We start from the raw sequence: 19,907 nt of genomic DNA on the forward strand, positions 1-19,907 counted from the left end.
CATTGGGAGTTACACCGGTTATCATTCTCCAATTGTTTTTATACAGAGTTTTTATGTGGTATTGACCACTTATATGCATTGCATTTGATGTTTTATACCCAGATACAATTCTTATTAAATTGTGAATTTACTTGTGATCCACCTTTGCATTTGTGACCATTTTAGCGCTATTTTTCCTTGTTTCTGCTAGTGAAAAGAGTGAAGTGAGCCAGTGGAGAAGCTCCTAACTGTGAGAATAGGATGTATCATGGCTGTAGTCTTGCATCATTCTCCACCTTTCATTTCTGATGCTGATCAACAGTGTCTATGGCGGGCCACCAAATGTATGGTCTCTCATAGATGTGGGTGTGGCAGGGGTGTGGCTTGGCATGTCAGGACAATTTTAGACTGTTTCCCCAGGAATTAGAGGAAGCAGGCAGTCGCTGCACAGGTGATCAGGTCCTTATAATCTCGACACTTGCCGATCGGCAGCTGCAAACATAAGCGAGCACAAAAACGGCAGGACAGGGCTACATGCCTGCGACAACAAACAGGATTTCAAGAAAATAGACAATAGTTTTATCGGTCTTAAAAAATTTCAATTTTCTTGTTGCAGAATCCTCAGTTGTCAAAGGCTACGTCTGATAAGCAATGACTATTTTATAGAATACATTGTTCCATACTTCTCAACCGTCCCGATTTCAGTGGGACAGTCAAGCTTTTAGGGCACTGTTCCGGGGTTCCATCCGGAGCGCCGGGCAAGCCCTTGTCATGACAAGAATGTGGCATCACACCCTCATCATGAGACTATGGGGGACATTTACTAAGCAGTGATAAGAGAGGAGAAGTGAGCCAGTGGAGAAGATGCCCCATCAACCAATCAGCAGCTCTGTATCATTTTATAGTATGCAAATTATAGATGTTACTTCAGTGCTGATTGGTTGCCATGGGCAACTTCTCCACTGGCTCACTTCTCCGCTCTTATCACTGCTTAGTAAATGTCCCCCTATGCCTATTTTAAGGTCTCCTCCCCAATGTTGGGAGTTATGTGGCAATTGACGCTGGGGTAGACAAAAAGCAGCCAGTGCAGGGTAGAACGGACGCCTTTTGGCAGCCGTGTATCTTGTGTGTTTCTGCTCTGTGCAAGGCCTCAGACGGTGCATACACCAGCGCATGTAGCAGAGTTTTGCACACTACAACTGCACCTACACAAGAGACTGAGGTGGCGTAACTGCACTGCAACGCAGAGCTCTCACATAGCTTCAGAGAGAGGGCGTGCTGACAGAACTGCGGACTGTGCGGAGCTGGACGTAACCATAAATGCGTCTGTTTCCAGGTGTACCATTTGCATCACGTATAAGCTGGTACAAGTCCACTTACGATAACAAGTAGCATAGCAAACCAGCCCTTATTTATCAATGAGTGATACATTTCACTGTGAGTGATACATTGCACCAGCCAACCAGCTCCTTCCTAACTGTCATTTTTCAAACACATGCTCTTATTTATCAATGAGTGATAGATTTCACTGTGAGTGATAAATTGCACCATCCAACCAGCTACTAGCTGTCATTTTTCAAACACAGCCTGTAACATGGCAGTTAGGAGCTGATTGGCTGGTGCAATTTATCACTCACAGTGAAATTTATCACTCATTGATAATAAGGGCACAAGTGTACCGACAGGGGCCAGATGCGTACAGCTCTGAACACGGGGGAATATACGCATATACTTTCCTGCAAGCAATGCACGTCTCTCAGGGAGAGAACTTCCAGAATTGGGAACATCCAGGTTTGCAAATGATTCTATAGCTGTCAACGTGGCCAGGTGATCAGAATTAATATTTCTACTGTGCGTGCTGAAAATCTGAACTCTTCCATCACATGAGCTGTAAACCGTCCTGTGCGCACAAACCACCGGATAACGCTATTATGTAGTGATTAGATCTTTTGATGACTGCTCAGAAAATGATTTCATGTTTCATAGTGACCGCTATGACCCGTGTCTCCGTTTAGAGGCATTTACAGCTGTGCGTGGCAAGCTGTGCTGTGTGATATTGCTATCGGGGAGACGCTGAGGTGTGTGTACGCACAAAGTGCCTTGGGAGTCAGTGACGTCGCTATGTCCTAGTGATAAGGGAGGCTGCATTCCCAGGCCACATACAGATGCGTTCTCATATATCTGGCCTGAATACACCATGCAGCGGGAGATACCTGGTGTGAGTGAGCCGACAGGTCCCGGACAACTCTGCTAGCCTCAGGCGTCTTTTATTGCCAGAAATGCGTCTTAGTCGCAACGCAATGCCACTAGTGCGCATGGTGAGACTGTGCGGATTAATTTGATATACTGTATGACACTTGTATATTGTGTGTGGCTGAGTCTGTATACGGAGTAGAACACAACTTGTACTGGAAAAAAGCTGTGGCTGCTACATTGTAGCACTTTGTATACAGATGCAGAGACTCACACACAGATATAAAAGTGTCACATTAAATTAATCAACACAAGTCTCCTTCTGCATCCTGGTCGCATTTCGTTGCTACTAGAACACATTTTGGGCAAAAAAAAAAAAGACGCCCAACGCTAGAAGATTCTTATGCAATCTGGAGTGCCAGGAGAGGCTGATTGGTGTAGGGATGGCAATCAGTGGGATATCCATCATACCATCAATGGATAATCTCGATGGTGTAAAACCATCTGTAAGGGAACCATTGATGCGTTACTCTAAAATGAACTGCGGGCCAGTCAGAACACAGGGGTGTGGCTTCACCGGTGCCAGGGGGTGGGGGTAAGCTTTGTGCCCTGACACTTTGAGGAAAAAAAAATTATAATAATTCGGTAGCACTAAACCATCGATGGCGGGAAACCATCTGGTTCTCCCCCATCGATGGTATAAGTATTCAACATCGGTCACAGACCATCAATGATTCCGAATCATCGATGGCCTTCCCTAGTTTGGCGTGACTGTGTTTTGGCGTGACTGATTTGTCCTTATATCAGACCATGTTTAGGTTTCAGGTCTGATTTAAGGACAAAGGGAGATATGTATCAAGCCTTGGAAAGAGATAAAGTGGACAGACATAAAGTACCAACCAGTCGGCTACTAACTGTCATTTTAATGGCTGTGTTTGACAAATGACAGTTAGGACTGGTTGGTAGTTTATCTCTCTCCACACTCCAAGGCTTGATACATTTCCTCCCAGGCACTGCTAGTTGTGTAGCAGGGAGAGCCACATTAGGCTTGGAGCGTACAGTGAAGATTGAGAGTCTGACACCTCGCCGACTACTGATTCATGCGGGCTACCTAGTGCTCTGTACAATCCGACGGTTGTATGGGGTCTTCTAGAGCAATGTGCTGATTAGGATTCTTAGTGGTGTTTAGGGATGCGGTGGGAGGTTGTGCGTCTGCTCTCTCTCTCTCTGCCTGCCGCTGCAGTGTGAGATATATGGGGTGTGCAGGTCGTATTAAAACACGTTTTATGTTCTGCCTGCACGTCACCGGGATATGTCTGTGGGGTTTATACATCCGTGCACAGGCTGCAGAAGAGATGCGGGGACAAATTATAAGAACGGAGGCTGTACAGTTCCAAGTCACAAACCCCCCCCCCCCCCAAATATATATATATTTCCCTGCCCCTTCCTACAGCGCACTGCTGCTAATGACGACCGTATATTTCACTGTGAAACCTTCCTCTGGTGCCTGGACAAGGGGCGAGGTGCTTACATATTCATGTCACGGGCTCTTGGAAAGTCGCTGTCGTATTGGAAAGGCTCGGAAATCCCCTTAGAATCCAGTTCCCATTTCAACATATAAACGCAAAACACAACAGTAAAGTTTATTTCCCATTAACATGTAATTCTGTGTGCGCACCTGCCCTGATGGCGGCTTCAGTGCTCAAAATAGATCTGGCTTAAAAAAAGGCAAAAAGATGGAGATTTTGCATAGACCACAACAGAGCCAACAGCAGAACCTGATTACAGGGGGATGCATAGAATTTGGGGGCAAAGTAAACTCCTTAAAATGGGGTCTTCAGTGGCAAATGCAGGATTTCTAGAGGGGGGTTTCCAAATGCAGTCCATAATATCCCACTCTGTAGAAAACTGGAGCAACTGCGGGAGTCTGGGGGAGCAGTAGAAGTACCCAGTAACGACTCTGGATAATGTAAACATACTGTATACACTGCATACTGCATGGAAAACAGTATTAATATTTAACACTATGGCCCTCATTCCGATTTGTTCGCTCGCTAGCTGCTTTTAGCATCCATGCAAACGCTAAGCCGCCGCCCTTTGGTAGTGTATCTTAGAAGTGCGAACGAAAGGATCGCAGCGCGGCAACAAAAAAATAAGAATTTACTCACCGGTAATTCTATTTCTCGTAGTCCGTAGTGGATGCTGGGGACTCCGTCAGGACCATGGGGAATAGCGGCTCCGCAGGAGACAGGGCACAAAATTTAAAAGTTTGACCACTAGGTGGTGTGTACTGGCTCCTCCCCCTATGACCCTCCTCCAAGCCTCAGTTAGGATACTGTGCCCGGACGAGCGTACACAATAAGGAAGGATTTTGAATCCCGGGTAAGACTCATACCAGCCACACCAATCACACCGTACAACTTGTGATCTGAACCCAGTTAACAGTATGATAACGTAGGAGCCTCTGAAAAGATGGCTCACAACAATAAACAACCCGATTTTTTTGTAACAATAACTATGTACAAGTATTGCAGACAATCCGCACTTGGGATGGGCGCCCAGCATCCACTACGGACCACGAGAAATAGAATTACCGGTGAGTAAATTCTTATTTTCTCTGACGTCCTAGTGGATGCTGGGGACTCCGTCAGGACCATGGGGATTATACCAAAGCTCCCAAACGGGCGGGAGAGTGCGGATGACTCTGCAGCACCGAATGAGAGAACTCCAGGTCCTCCTTAGCCAGGGTATCAAATTTGTAGAATTTTACAAACGTGTTCTCCCCTGACCACGTAGCTGCTCGGCAGAGTTGTAATGCCGAGACCCCCCGGGCAGCCGCCCAAGATGAGCCCACCTTCCTTGTGGAGTGGGCATTGACAGATTTAGGCTGTGGCAGGCCTGCCACAGAATGTGCCAGTTGAATTGTGCTACAAATCCAACGAGCAATCGTCTGCTTAGAAGCAGGAGCACCCAGCTTGTTGGGTGCATACAGTATAAACAGCGAGTCAGATTTTCTGACTCCAGCCGTCCTTGAAACATATATTTTCAATGCTCTGACAACGTCCAGCAACTTGGAATCCTCCAAATCGCTAGTAGCCGCAGGCACCACAATAGGCTGGTTCAGGTGAAACGCTGATACCTTCTTAGGCAGAAAATGAGGACGCGTCCTCAATTCTGCCCTGTCCGAATGGAAAATCAGATATGGGCTTTTATACGATAAAGCCGCCAATTCCGACACTCTCCTGGCTGAAGCCAGGGCCAGTAGCATGGTTACTTTCCATGTAAGATATTTCAAATCTACCGATTTGAGTGGCTCAAACCAATGGGATTTGAGAAAATCCAAAACTACATTGAGATCCCACGGTGCCACTGGGGGCACAACCGGGGGCTGTATATGTAGTACTCCTTTTACAAAAGTCTGGACTTCAGGAACTGAAGCCAATTCTTTCTGGAAGAAAATCGACAGGGCCAAAATTTGAACCTTAATGGACCCTAATTTGAGGCCCATAGATAATCCTGTTTGCAGGAAATGTAGGAATCGACCCAGTTGAAATTCCTCTGTCGGGGCCTTCCTGGCCTCACACCATGCAACATATTTTCTCCAAATGCGGTGATAATGTTGTGCAGTCACCTCCTTCCTGGCTTTGACCAGGGTAGGGATGACCTCTTCCGGAATGCCTTTTTCCCTTAGGATCCGGCGTTCAACCGCCATGCCGTCAAACGCAGCCGCGGTAAGTCTTGGAATAGACACGGTCTCTGCTGAAGCAGATCCCTTCTTAGAGGTAGAGGCCACGGATCTTCCGTGAGCATCTCCTGAAGTTCCGGGTACCAAGTCCTTCTTGGCCAGTCCGGAGCCACTAGTATCGTTCTTACTCCCCTTTGCCGTATAATTCTCAGTACCTTGGGTATGAGAGGCAGAAGAGGGAACACATACACTGACTGGTACACCCATGGTGTTACCAGAGCGTCCACAGCTATTGCCTGAGGGTCTCTTGACCTGGCGCAATACCTGTCCAGTTTTTTGTTGAGGCGGGACGCCATCATGTCCACCATTGGTCTTTCCCAATGGACTACAATCATGTGGTGAACACTGCTCCTTGCAGCTTCTGCCATTGCCCTCCTGCTTCTTGTGCCGCCCTGTCTGTTTACGTGGGCGACTGCCGTGATGTTGTCCGACTGGATCAACACCGGCTGACCCTGAAGCAGAGGTTTTGCCAGGCTTAGAGCATTGTAGATTGCTCTTAGTTCCAGTATATTTATGTGAAGAGACGTTTCCAGGCTTGACCACACGCCCTGGAAGTTTCTTCCTTGTGTGACCGCTCCCCAGCCTCTCAGGCTGGCATCCGTGGTCACTAGGACCCAGTTCTGTATGCCGAATCTGCGGCCCTCTAACAGATGAGCACTCTGCAACCACCATAGCAGAGAGACCCTTGTCCTTGTCGACAATTTTATCCGCTGATGCATCTGCAGATGCGATCCGGATCATTTGTCTAGCAGATCCCACTGAAAAATTCGTGCATGGAATCTGCCGAATGGAATCGCTTCGTAAGAAGCCACCATTTTTCCCAGGACTCTTGTGCATTGATGCACAGACACTGTCCCTGGTTTTAGGAGGTTCCTGACGAGTTCGGATAACTCCCTGGCTTTCTCCTCCGGAAGAAATACCTTTTTCTGAACAGTGTCCAGAATCATCCCTAGGAACAGCAGACGTGTCGTCGGGATCAGTTGGGATTTTGGAAAATTCAGAATCCACCCGTGCTGTTGGAGCACTACTTGAGTTAGTGTTACTCCGACCTCCAGCTGTTCTCTGGATCTTGCCCTTATCAGGAGATCGTCCAAGTAAGGGATAATTAATACGCCTTCTCTTCGAAGAAGGATCATCATTTCGGCCATTACCTTGGTAAAGACCCTGGGTGCCGTGGACAATCCAAACAGCAGCGTCTGAAACTGATAATGACAGTTTTGTACCACGAACCTGAGGTACCCTTGGTGTGAAGGGCAAATTGGGACATGAAGGTAAGCATCCTTGATGTCCAAGGACACCATAAAATCCCCTTCTTCCAGATTCGCTATCACTGCTCTGAGTGACTCCATCTTGAACTTGAATTTTTGTATGTACAGGTTCAGAGATTTCAGATTTAGAATAGGTCTTACCGAGCCGTCCGGCTTCGGTACCACAAATAGCGTGGAGTAATACCCCTTTCCCTGTTGTAGAAGGGGTACCTTGATTATCACCTGCTGAGAATACAGCTTGTGAATGGCTTCCAATACCGTCGCCCTGTCTGAGGGAGACGTTTGGCAAAGCAGATTTTAGGAACCGGCGAGGGGGAGACTTCTCGAATTCCAACCTGTAACCCTGAGATACTACCTGCAGGATCCAGGGATCCACCTGCGAGTGAGCCCACTGTGCGCTGAAATTCTTGAGGCGACCCCCCACCGCCCCTGAGTCCGCTTGTAAGGTCCCAGCGTCATGCTGAGGCCTTTGCAGAAGCCGGGGAGGACTTCTGCTCCTGGGAAGGGGCTGCTTGCTCTCTTACCCTTTCCTTTGCCTCGGGGCAAATATGAATGTCCTTTTGCTCGCTTGTTCTTATATGAACGAAAGGACTGCGGCTGAAAAGACTGCGTCTTTTTCTGCTGGGAGGGGATTTGAGGTAAAAAGGTGGACTTCCCGGCTGTTGCCGTGGCTACCAAATCCGATAGACCGACCCCAAATAATTCCTCCCCTTTATACGGCAATACTTCCATATGCCGTTTGGAATCCGCATCGCCTGACCACTGTCGTGTCCATAGACTTCTTCTGGCAGATATGGACATCGCACTTACTCTTGATGCCAGAGTGCAGATATCCCTCTGTGCATCTCGCATATAAAGGAATGCATCCTTTAATTGCTCTATAGTCAATAAAATACTGTCCCTATCCAGGGTATCAATATTTTCAGTCAGGGAATCCGACCAAGCCACCCCAGCACTGCACATCCAGGCTGAGGCGATTGCTGGTCGCAGTATAACACCAGTATGTGTGTATATACTTTTTAGAGTATTTTCCAGCCTCCTATCAGCTGGATCCTTGAGGGCGGGCGTATCAGGAGACGGTAACGCCACTTGTTTGGATAAACGTGTGAGCGCCTTGTCCACCCTAGGGGGTGTTTCCCAGCGCGCCCTAACCTCTGGCGGGAAAGGGTATAACGCCAATAACTTCTTTGAAATTAGCAGTTTTTTATCAGGGGTAACCCACGCTTCATCACACACGTCATTCAATTCCTCTGATTCAGGAAAAACTACAGGTAGTTTTTTCAGACCCCACATAATACCCCTTTTTGTGGTACTTGCAGTATCAGAGATATGCAAAGCCTCCTTCATTGCCGTGATCATATAACGTGTGGCCCTACTGGAAAATACGTTCGTTTCTTCACCGTCGACACTAGATTCGGTGTCCGTGTCTGGGTCTGTGTCGACCGACTGAGGCAAAGGGCGTTTTACAGCCCCTGACGGTGTTTGAGACGCCTGTACAGGTACTAACTGGTTTGCCGGTCGTCTCATGTCGTCAACCGACTTTTGCAGCGTGCTGACATTATCACGTAATTCCATAAACAAAGCCATCCATTCCGGTGTCGACTCCCTAGGGGGTGACATCACCATTACCGGCAATTGCTCCGCCTCCACACCAAAATCGTCCTCATACATGTCGACACACACGTACCGACACACAGCAGACACACAGGGAATGCTCTGATAGAAGACAGGACCCCACTAGCCCTTTGGGGAGACAGAGGGAGAGTTTGCCAGCACACACCAAAGCGCTATAATTATATAGGAACAACCTTATATAAGTGTTGTTTCCTTATAGCTGCTTAAATATATATAATATCGCCAAAAAATGCCCCCCCTCTCTGTTTTTTACCCTGTTTCTGTAGTGCAGTGCAGGGGAGAGCCTGGGAGCCTTCCTAGCAGCGGAGCTGTGTAGGAAAATGGCGCTGTGTGCTGAGGAGATAGGCCCCGCCCCCTATTCCGGCGGGCTCTTCTCCCGGTTTTTCTGAGACCTGGCAGGGGTGAAATACATCCATATAGCCTCATGGACTATATGTGATGTATTCTTTTTAGCCAGAAAGGTATTAACATTGCTGCCCAGGGCGCCCTGCACCCTCAGTGACCGCCGGTGTGAAGTGTGCCTGAGCGCAATGGCGCACAGCTGCAGTGCTGTGCGCTACCTCATGAAGACTGAAAAGCCTTCAGCCGCCGGTTTCTGGACCTCTTCTTACTTCGGCATCTGCAAGGGGGTCGGCGGCGCGGCTCCGGTGACCCATCCAGGCTGTACCTGTGATCGTCCCTCTGGAGCTAGTGTCCAGTAGCCTAAGAAGCAAATCCATCCTGCACGCAGGTGAGTTCACTTCTTCTCCCCTAGGTCCCTCGTTGCAGTGAGCCTGTTGCCAGCAGGACTCACTGAAAATAATAAAACTATCAAAACTTTTACTCTAAGCAGCTCTTTATGAGAGCCACCTAGATTGCACCCTGCTCGGACGGGCACAAAAACCTAACTGAGGCTTGGAGGAGGGTCATAGGGGGAGGAGCCAGTACACACCACCTAGTGGTCAAACTTTTAAATTTTGTGCCCCGTCTCCTGCGGAGCCGCTATTCCCCATGGTCCTGACGGAGTCCCCAGCATCCACTAGGACGTCAGAGAAAAAGATTTTGAGCACCTCCAGATCTACTCCTACCTTGCGAACACTTCAGACTATTTAGTTCCTGTTTTGACGTCACGAACACGCCCTGCGTTTGGCCAGGCACGCCTGCGTTTGTATCTGACACGCCTGCGTTCTTCCACACACTCCCCGAAAACGGTCAGTTACCTCCCAGAAACGCCCACTTCATGTCAATCACTCTGCGGCCAGCAGTGCGACTGAAAAGCTTCGCTAGACCTTGTGTGAAACTACTTTGGGTGTTGTGAAAGTACGTCGCACATGCGCATTGCGCCGCATACGCATGCGCAGAAGTGCCGCTTTTTTGCCTAAACGCTGCGCTGCGAACTAAAACAGCTAGCGAACAACTCGGAATGACCACCAATAGCTGCAGAGTACTGCACTTTTTAAGCACACACTCTCCCACCTCATGGTAAGGCTCCTGTCTCTTCTTCCTGGTAGCTACTCTCTGGTCTAGTGCACTGATTGAGGACTCAGATCCACACACACAGCGAACTTGGTAGAAGTAGCTCCAGTAGTTGTATTATATACCATTGCTTTGTTGTCATAATTTGAGCCACTTGCCAAGAGGAGGAGGGTTTCCGGGCAACCGGAACCCCCCTTCCCCACCCCTGCATTTGCCTATGGTCTTTAACCACCTAAGTTAGCACCCCCTGTAAAACATTTTGTGAATCTTGCTTTGCACACTGAAATCTTCTATTTGCAATAATCCACAAACCAGATTCAATGTTGCGGATGTAATCACCAAGGGTGTGATATTGAAGGTCGACAATGTCTAGGTCGACCACTATTGGTCGACAGTAACTAGGTCGACAGGGTCTTTAGGTCGACATGTTCTAGGTCGACAGGTCAAAAGGTCGACATGAGTTTTTTATGTTATTTTGGTGTCGTTTTCTTCGTAGAGTGACCGGGAACCCCAATTAGTGCACCGCGTCCCCTCGCATGGCTCGCTTCGCTCGCCATGTTTCGGGCATGGTGCCTTCGCTCCGCTACCGCTTCACTCGGCACAGATTACCGTTCCAATCGTAGTCCACGTGGATCGTTAAGTATGAAAAGGTTAAAAAAAAAGAAAAAATTGCGAAAAACTCATGTCGACCTTTTGACCTGTCGACCTAGAACATGTCGACCTAAAGGTCCTGTCGACCTAGACACCCTGTCGACCTAGTTACTGTCGACCAATAGTCGACCTAGTTACTGTCGACTTAGAGACCGGATCCCAATCACCAAGAGCGCTATGCATTTCGTGTGGGTTGGTTCATAATGTTATCCTGATGGCTTCATTAACATTGTTCTTAAAGTTTTAAAAGAAAGAGACTATCACATGTCTACTTCCCATCTGCAGAACAATCTACTGGGGCTTCCATGCTGGCTGTCAAAGGCATGAGACGACACTGCTGCCGAAACAGTACCATGTGTGAGTCTTGTCCCCTGTATCACCAAACATAAAGATGGAGACATCTTTATCTTGGCCTTTAATAGGATTAACTGAGCCAGGGCAGTCGGACTTAATCCCCTGCTGTATTGTTCTCTGTATTGTATTGCAGCTGAGAACAGTAGATGAAAGGCTTATGCTAATAAACCATGGTGCACCTAGGTGCAGCAGAGAAGCCTAGATGATCGTGGCTCCATCTGTACTACCAAACACAACAGACAATACAGCTAGGTCAGACCCGGAATTCTAGAAGACAGCCCATTGGTAGATATACTGTATATAGCACGGTGAGCTTGGTGGTCAGCGAGTGACGAGACAGCTGGTCCTTACCTGGGGTTCCCAGTTACGTCACATTTCAGAGTAAGCAGGTCTCCTTCTCTCACTAGGCCCGGGGAGGCTTGTATGCGGGCTGTCGGGGAAACTATGGGAGAGAAGAGGGAAAGTGCAGATAAAATGGGTGCAATTCAATCAGCTGCAACCTGCAAGCTACAACCAAAGTACAATTCCTATCGGACGGGCGTCAGAGCGGTGTATGAGGGTGTATCGCTAAGCTGTCAGTTTGTCTCTCTCTTAGTGGCTTAATAAATAAATCAAAAGATCATCATATCATCAGATATCAGTTGGCATCATAAATGGGGCACCCTCATTGGGCGAGATCCGCCCTGTCAGGAGTCATTAAGCCAGGTGGATCATTTTCAACTGACAATGGGCCTTGTTAAGGCTGTCGGAGGCCCATAGCGGTTACTTGCTCCCCAGCATATATCCTTTTCTATTACATTATCATATAACCTCACATCTGTTCTGGGTCCAAAGACAAGACAATATCAGGTCCATCACCCATGAATAGGCAGATGGACTCCTGAGGCCAAAACCTGGGAGTGGAGTGACCGGCGCTATTCGCAAAGGACAACTCTTATTGGAAGAGCTGCCCTTTGCAATACTAATCGCGTCAATGTGATGTGCGGCAGGATGTACCGCCATTGGTTAGTACATCCCGCCCTATATCTCTCTCCAATGCGGTGTCTGTGAGGTGGCTTACATTGCATACACATATTATTGGGTTGCTATAGTTACAGCTGAACCGGTGACGCCCCTGTTGCTAATTAAGTCCGTTGTGTGAGAAATGTTAATTTAATTAGAGGTAAATGATGGAGCTTCGCCGCATCCACTTCATGAAAACTATCAATAGAAGTATTTGGGCTTATCTGAGACACACACAGCGCAGCAGCAGATATATAGTAATGTATTCCTGCCCCCCCACCGGCCTCTCAGGATTCATGTTATTTTATTTACATAATGCTGATTGTGTGCGGCAAGGTTCAGACATCCTCACATGGAGGGGAACTGCATGTGTCTAGTAACGCCATCACTGAGGGAGGGGGCTGCACCCACCTAGGCGACAGCTGCTGGAGCACCTCTTGGCAATTTTTTAAAGGGACACAACATCGTTTGCGCATAAATAATTATTTGCGGAGCGTATGTATATATTTTTTCTTCTGTACGCATTAAAAAAAGAACCATAGGGCAAAATATGCCCCCTCTATGAGTCCCCTCAACCAAGACCGCATTACTGCAAAGAACCTATGCCCATTTATCAACAGGTCTCATCCCGGAATTGGGCCATTCACTGTCCCATCAAGAACAGGAAAGTTGCTCAGGCCCCGTGTAATAATGGGGTAGACGGGAGTACAGCCCATTGAAATAGGCTTATCATTATTACAGTATGAGGATGACTATTCACCCAGCTGGCCACACAGTCAGACATAAATCTTATAGGGTAGATGTACTAAGCCTTAGAGAGTGATAGTGGAGAGAGATGAAGTACCGGCCAATCAGCTCCTAACTACCATCTGCCATGTTACAGGCTGTGGGGCAGATGTATTAACCTGGAGAAGGCATAAGGAAGTGATAAACCAGTGATATGTGCAAGGTGATAAAGGCAGCAGCCAATCAGCTCCAATATGTAAATTAACAGATAGAAGCTGATTGGCTGGAGCGTTTATCACCTTGCACTTATCACCGCTTTATCACTTCCTTATGCCTTCTCCAGGTTAATACATCTGCCCCACTGTGTTTGAAAAACGTGTTAGGAGTTGGTAGTTTCTCTCTCTCCTCTTTATCTCTCTTCAAGGCTTAGTACATCTTACCAAGGGCTGATAGTGTAGGGGTGTATACACCCACATGGCTCTGGCCACACCCCACATATCAGTGGCCACACCTACATGGCTCTGGCCACACCCCACACATCACTGGTCACACCTACATGGTTCTGGCCAAACCCACACAGTACCTGTCCAAGCTCCTCCTCTAGTTCCTTGAACATTTTCAGGCCCAGGCCCGTGTGGCCCTTAATCCGGTTCTAGGTATGCTAATTGCTGGAACTGTAGTTGTCCTCCCCAAGGGGTCTATTCATGAAGCGGTGAAAAGAGTAGAGAAGTGAGCCAGTGGAGAAGTTGCCCATGGCAACCAATCAGCATTGAAGTAACATTTATCATTTGCATAAAATACAATTTTAGAGTAGCTGATCGGTTGCCATGGGCAACTTCTCCACAGGCTCACTTCTCCAACATTTTCACCGCTTCATGAATAGACCCCCATACCTTTTTAATCTTAACTGGAGATGTATCAAACTATTGCCAAGATTTATCAGGCCTTGGAGAGAGATACATTACCAAACAATCAGCTCCTAACTGCCATATTACAGGATGTGTTTGAACAGTTAGGAGCTGATTGGTTCGTACTTTATCACCGTGTAATTTATCACTCTCCAAGGCTTGATAAATCTGGGCACTTCTTTATGTTCATGTTTGATAGTGGAAGTGTTTCCCTTAGCTTACAACAGTACATATTATACAATTATAGCTAGAATTTGATTGGTTGCTATGGGCAACAGCTGCTCTTGTACAGGGTTGGGATATCATAGTGCCTTCAATAACATGCATAGCGATTTCATAGTAATAAAACCCGAACAAAAACTTACATTTATTTTTGAAACACTGGGGCAGATGTATTAAGCCTGGAGAAGTGATAAAGCAGTGATACAGTAAGTGCAAGGTGATAACGCACCAGCCAATCAGCTGCCAATTTACATATTGGAGCGGATTGGCTGGTGCGTTATCACCTGTCACTTATCACTGCTTTATCACTTCTCCAGGCTTAATACATCTGCCCCACTGATAGAACATTGGGGGTAATTCCAAGTTGATCGCAGCAGGATTTTTGATAGCAATTGGGAAAAACCATGTGCACTGCAGGGGAGGCAGATATAACATGTGCAGAGAGAGTTAGATTTGGGTGGGTTATTTTATTTCTGTGCAGGGTAAATACTGGCTGCTTTATTTTTACACTGCAAATTAGATTGCAGATTGAACACACCCCACCCAAATCTAACTCTCTCTGCACATGTTATATCTGCCTCCCCTGCAGTGCACATGGTTTTGCCCAATTGCTATCAAAAATCCTGCTGCGATCAACTTGGAATTACCCCCCTTAAACTATGTTTAAAAGTACAGAGTACCAATGGCTTCCACTATTCAGAAGGCTTATTGTCAGGAAGTCTGGAGTGCCCAGGAAAAAAATACTCGTCTTTAGTCTCTGATATCATTTTGTATTTATAAAATTGTGAATATTATTAGAAATACATAAATCAAATTCTATTTTAACTTTTGATGTCCTGTAATAGGTTCATGCATGCTTGAATTTAAAGTTCCGCAACATATTATCTACAGTATATACCCCAATGGGACAGTACCTGTAGTAGCTACATTATCATGGAAATACTTTATATTATGGGGGTCATTCCGAGTTGATCGCTCGCTAGCAGTTTTTAGCAGCCGTGCAAATGCATAGTCGCCGCCCCCGGGGGAGTGTATTTTCGCTTTGCTGGAGTGCGAACGCCTGTGCAGCAGTGCGCCTGCAAACACATTTTGTGTAAAACAAGACCAGCCCTGTAGTCACTTATCCTGTGCGATGATTGCTGCGACGAGTGACACGGTAATGACGTCAGATACCCGCCCATCAAAAGCCCGGCCACGCCTGCGTTTTTCCAAACACTCCCAGAAAACGGTCAGTTGACACCCATAAACGCCCTCATCCTGTCAATCTCCTTGCGTTCGGCTGTGCGATTGGAATCGTCGCTAGAACCAGTGCAAAACCACAAAGGACTTTGTACCCGTACGACGCACGTGCGCATTGCGGTGCATACGCAGATTAGCCGTTTTTTTCACTGATCGCTATGCAGCGAACAACGGCAGCTAGCGATCAACTCGGAATGACCCCCTATATACCAAGTAATACCAATTACACAAAGCTACTCAGGGCAGCACTTCTTCAGTTCAGCAAGGGAAGTCCTACAGGACATTAGTAGTTTTCAGATTCAGTAATGTTACACTGCAACACCCTTTAAAGACCATAAAGGACTCCGAAGTTGCAGTAAGTCCATTAAACAATCAGCCATATGGGACAGGGACACACAATGCTGTCAGCTGCTCAGTTTAGGGAACATGATATATGCACTACACACATTAAGTCCCTCATTTGTGAACAATGATTCTTAAGTGACGGCTGGAGTCTTAAAGAACATCAATATCTGTTAAGGTCAGGGAGACTGCAAGCAAGGGTCATCGGGAATTATAAAGCTTTCCGTGGAGTTTAAGGGGGGTCTGTGTGGGGATTGCGGAGGATTACTGCCAGTCAATGGGGGTCACAGGGATATAGTCTGAGTATCTAGAAGCTGGTAGGGGGTCAAAGTTATTGAGAATTAGTGGAGGGCAGATGTTATTGTGATTTTATTTCAGATACTGGGATATATGAACCATCAACAGAAGTTGAGTGATTAGGACTATTAGTGAGAATTACAAGGAGTATATTAAGGTTATTAGGAGTTTGTAAAGATTATTATAAACGTCACCATTTGGCGCTGAACGGGCATTTTAGGACATAACGCTGGCTACTGTACTCCCAACAATGGAATAATCAATACTGACTCCACTTACACTGAACATCTAACACATATTGCGTCTGCTTCTTCTGACCCTTTAGGGCGGGGTGTGAGGCCTCGCAGGTGACTATCTCCCCGTTATCCCTCCGTTCCACCGGGAACTGGATGCTGTTTGTGATGCTGAAAGTCTTTATATTTTCCTGTTTGCTGGTGACTCCTAAATGGGAATAGTGACACCAAAACAATTATAAACCGGCTATTGCCGTACACACATACTTATTGCAGCACAAACAGTTGTTTTCAATATACACATTTTGTGTCAGAAAAAGTCACATTTGAACTGCATATGCCCCAGGAATATCCGAGTTATTCATCTCATCTGTTCCATCCGCCTGTTCATATGCACAGTGCAAAGATAGGACTTAGTGGCATCATCATCGATATTAATGTGTGATGTGTAAGAGAAGCATATAAGGTAAAACAAACACAAATTCTATATAAACAAACACACACACATACAAAAAAAAATATATATACATATACACTGCTCAAAAAAAATAAAGGGAACACTAAAATAACACATCCTAGATCTGAATGAATGAAATATTCTTATTAAATACTTTGTTCTTTACATAGTTGAATGTGCTGACAACAAAATCACACAAAAATTATCAATGGAAATCAAATTTATTAACCCATGGAGGTCTGGATTTGGAGTCACCCTCAAAATTAAAGTGGAAAAACACACTACAGGCTGATCCAACTTTGATGTAATGTCCTTAAAACAAGTCAAAATGAGGCTCAGTAGTGTGTGTGGCCTCCACGTGCCTGTATGACCTCCCTACAACCCACACAAGTGGCTCAGGTAGTGCAGCTCATCCAGGATGGCACATCAATACGAGCTGTGGCAAGAAGGTTTGCTGTGTCTGTCAGCGTAGTGTCCAGAGCATGGAGGCGCTACCAGGAGACAGGCCAGTACATCAGGAGACGTGGAAGAGGCCGTAGGAGGGCAACAACCCAGCAGCAGGACCGCTACCTCCACCTTTGTGCAAGTAGGAACAGGAGGAGCACTGCAGAGCCTTGCAAAATGACCTCCAGCAAGCCACAAATGTGCATGTGTCTACTCAAACGATCAGAAACAGACTCCATGAGGGTGGTATGAGGGCCCGACGCCCACAGGTGGGGGTTGTGCTTACAGCCCAACACCGTGCAGGATGTTTGGCATTTGCCAGAGAACACCAAGATTGGCGAATTTGCCACTGGCGCCCTGTGCTCTTCACAGATGAAAGCAGGTTCTCACTGAGCACATGTGACAGACGTGACAGAGTCTGGAGACGCCAAGGAGAACGTTCTGCTGCCTGCAACATCCTCCAGCATGACCGGTTTCGCAGTGGGTCAGTAATGGTGTAGGGTGGCATTTCTTTGGGGGGCCGCACAGCACTCCATGTGCTCGCCAGAGGTAGACTGACTGCCATTAGGTACCGAGATGAGATCCTCAGACCCCTTGTGAGACCATATGCTGGTGCGGTTGGCCCTGGGTTCCTCCTAATGCAAGACAATGCTAGACCTCATGTGGCTGGAGTGTGTCAGCAGTTCCTGCAAGACGAAGGAATTGATGCTATGGACTGGCCCGCCCGTTCCCCAGACCTGAATCCAATTGAGCATATCTGGGACATCATGTCTAACTCCATCCACCAATGCCACGTTGCACCACAGACTGTCCAGGAGTTGGCGGATGCTTTAGTCCAGGTCTGGGAGGAGATCCCTCAGGAGACCATCCGCCACCTCATCAGGAGCATGTCCAGGCGTTGTAGGGAGGTCGTACAGGCACGAGGAGGCCATTGGGCTGCAGGGGGAGGTTAGAGCTAGGCTGTGGGCGGGAGGGTTAGGGTTAGACTGCGGGCGGGAGGGTTAGGCTGGGAGTTAGGGGGCATGTTAGCATTAGGGTTGGTTTACTGCATAGTACCAGTCGGGACTCCAAGTAGTCGGGATGCCGGTGTCGATATTCTGACTGCCGGTATCCCATACCCAACCCGTGTAGATATATACACAAATACAATTTATGACCATATATATATATATATATATATATTGCATTAACACACGTACATTTAGTATACATGCTATACACATACACTGAGCACACCATAATATAATATGGGTATCAGGACATAGCCATACACAGTAGGTCACATCTCACTTTGCTGCTGGGTTAAAATTTAGATCTCCCCCAAAACAAATCTGCATACTACATAAACATGAGCATGCGCCGGTCTCCGCGGGAAGCAGACATCGTACACGGCAATACTAATGAGTAACGCTGTAGTCTGTATACACGGCCTTTCTTACCCAGTAGCTGCAGATGCCATAACTCAGATTTGTTTTTTTATTATTTATTTATATAAAATACATTTCACAGGACGCTGTGAGAAAGTGGCTTTTCCAGCTTTGATTTCAATCTTTTCTGAGTGGTTTTAACTTATCACAGTTGCGATCCTCTCACCAGCAACAGAGGAAAGGAATTCAACATTGATTTAAAACACTCTACACCCCCCTGCAACAGGTCTCAGCAAAAACACATTCCATTAAGAAAAGAAATTGTACCAGATTTCTCAACAAATGATTATTCTTTTACAAAATGACGTGCGCCGGCGGTAAGGTGACACCGACATTTATAAAACGGAGTCCTACCCATTCACGCGGAGGCAGTGATATCACTGAGTCTCCAGCGTGCAGGAAGCGGCTGCTTATGGATTTATAGGAAACAAGCGGGAGGAGTTGCCCTTAGCAACCAATCAGATTCCGCCTATCATTTTGCAGAATGAACTAGATAAATTACCGCTTCACCGGACCAGTCTAAAAGGGATCTGCGCACACCTCCTAGTTCTATTGGTCGAACTATGTTATTTGTTTATTAAATAGAATTAAAAAAAATATGGCCCGGATTTATCAAGCCTTGGAGTGATAAATAGCATGGTGATAAAGTACCAACCAACCAGCTCCTAACTGTCATTTTTCAAACACAGCCTATAACATGGCAGTTAGGATCTGATTGGTTGGTCCTTTATCACCGTGCAATATATCACTCTCCTAGTGTTCACTCTAGGAATTTTTTAGGGCAGGGTGCTGATCACGGGTAGGGCACATTTTTCATTCGTGAGGGCACATTTTTAAGTTAGAAGGGCAAAAATAGGTACATACTATATCGCTTGGTGCGCCCATTCCTATAGGTGAAAGCATGGACAGTGCGCACCGGAATTTTTTTAGGGGTGTTGTTTCGTGGGGAAGGGGCATGACGACATAATAGTACTAAATAACATTATACCACACAATAGTGCCGCTCATACACATTGCACCAGGTAGAATCTCCTATACACACTGCGCCAGGTAGAGCACGTTCTACATATTGCGCATACTGGAGAGAGCACTGGGGCACACTGCACAAGGGAGAGATAGCAGTTGGGACAGTGCTGGGGGGCAAGGGGATTAGGAGCAGGTAGTACTGTAGTCAGTGTTAGGGGTATGGAGGCATTAGTACCCAGGATACCCACTCCCCAATTACCTTTTAAGATCAGCTCCTCTCTGAGATGTGTGTATGCTGGGCACTATGTGTGGACATAGGATTGTATGTATGCTTGGCACTGTGTATGGGAGAGGTGGGGTGTAT

At 46.8% G+C, this 19,907-nt stretch overlaps 1 protein-coding gene across 1 annotated transcript in view; it reads right to left on the minus strand.

Annotated features, from left to right (window-relative positions):
- The window catches only part of CADM4 (cell adhesion molecule 4), a 429,923-nt gene that overhangs the window by 42,102 nt on the left and 367,914 nt on the right, over window positions 1-19,907 (minus strand). Inside the window, exons 5-6 of the mRNA XM_063942494.1 lie at window positions 16,296-16,457; window positions 11,632-11,722 (exon numbers count right to left, since the gene is read on the minus strand). Coding sequence (XP_063798564.1) covers window positions 11,632-11,722; window positions 16,296-16,457 — 253 coding nt within the window. The remainder of the gene's footprint in view (window positions 1-11,631; window positions 11,723-16,295; window positions 16,458-19,907) is intronic.

This window comes from Pseudophryne corroboree, chromosome 10 (assembly GCF_028390025.1).
Source record: "Pseudophryne corroboree isolate aPseCor3 chromosome 10, aPseCor3.hap2, whole genome shotgun sequence".
Lineage (NCBI taxonomy): Eukaryota > Metazoa > Chordata > Amphibia > Anura > Myobatrachidae > Pseudophryne > Pseudophryne corroboree.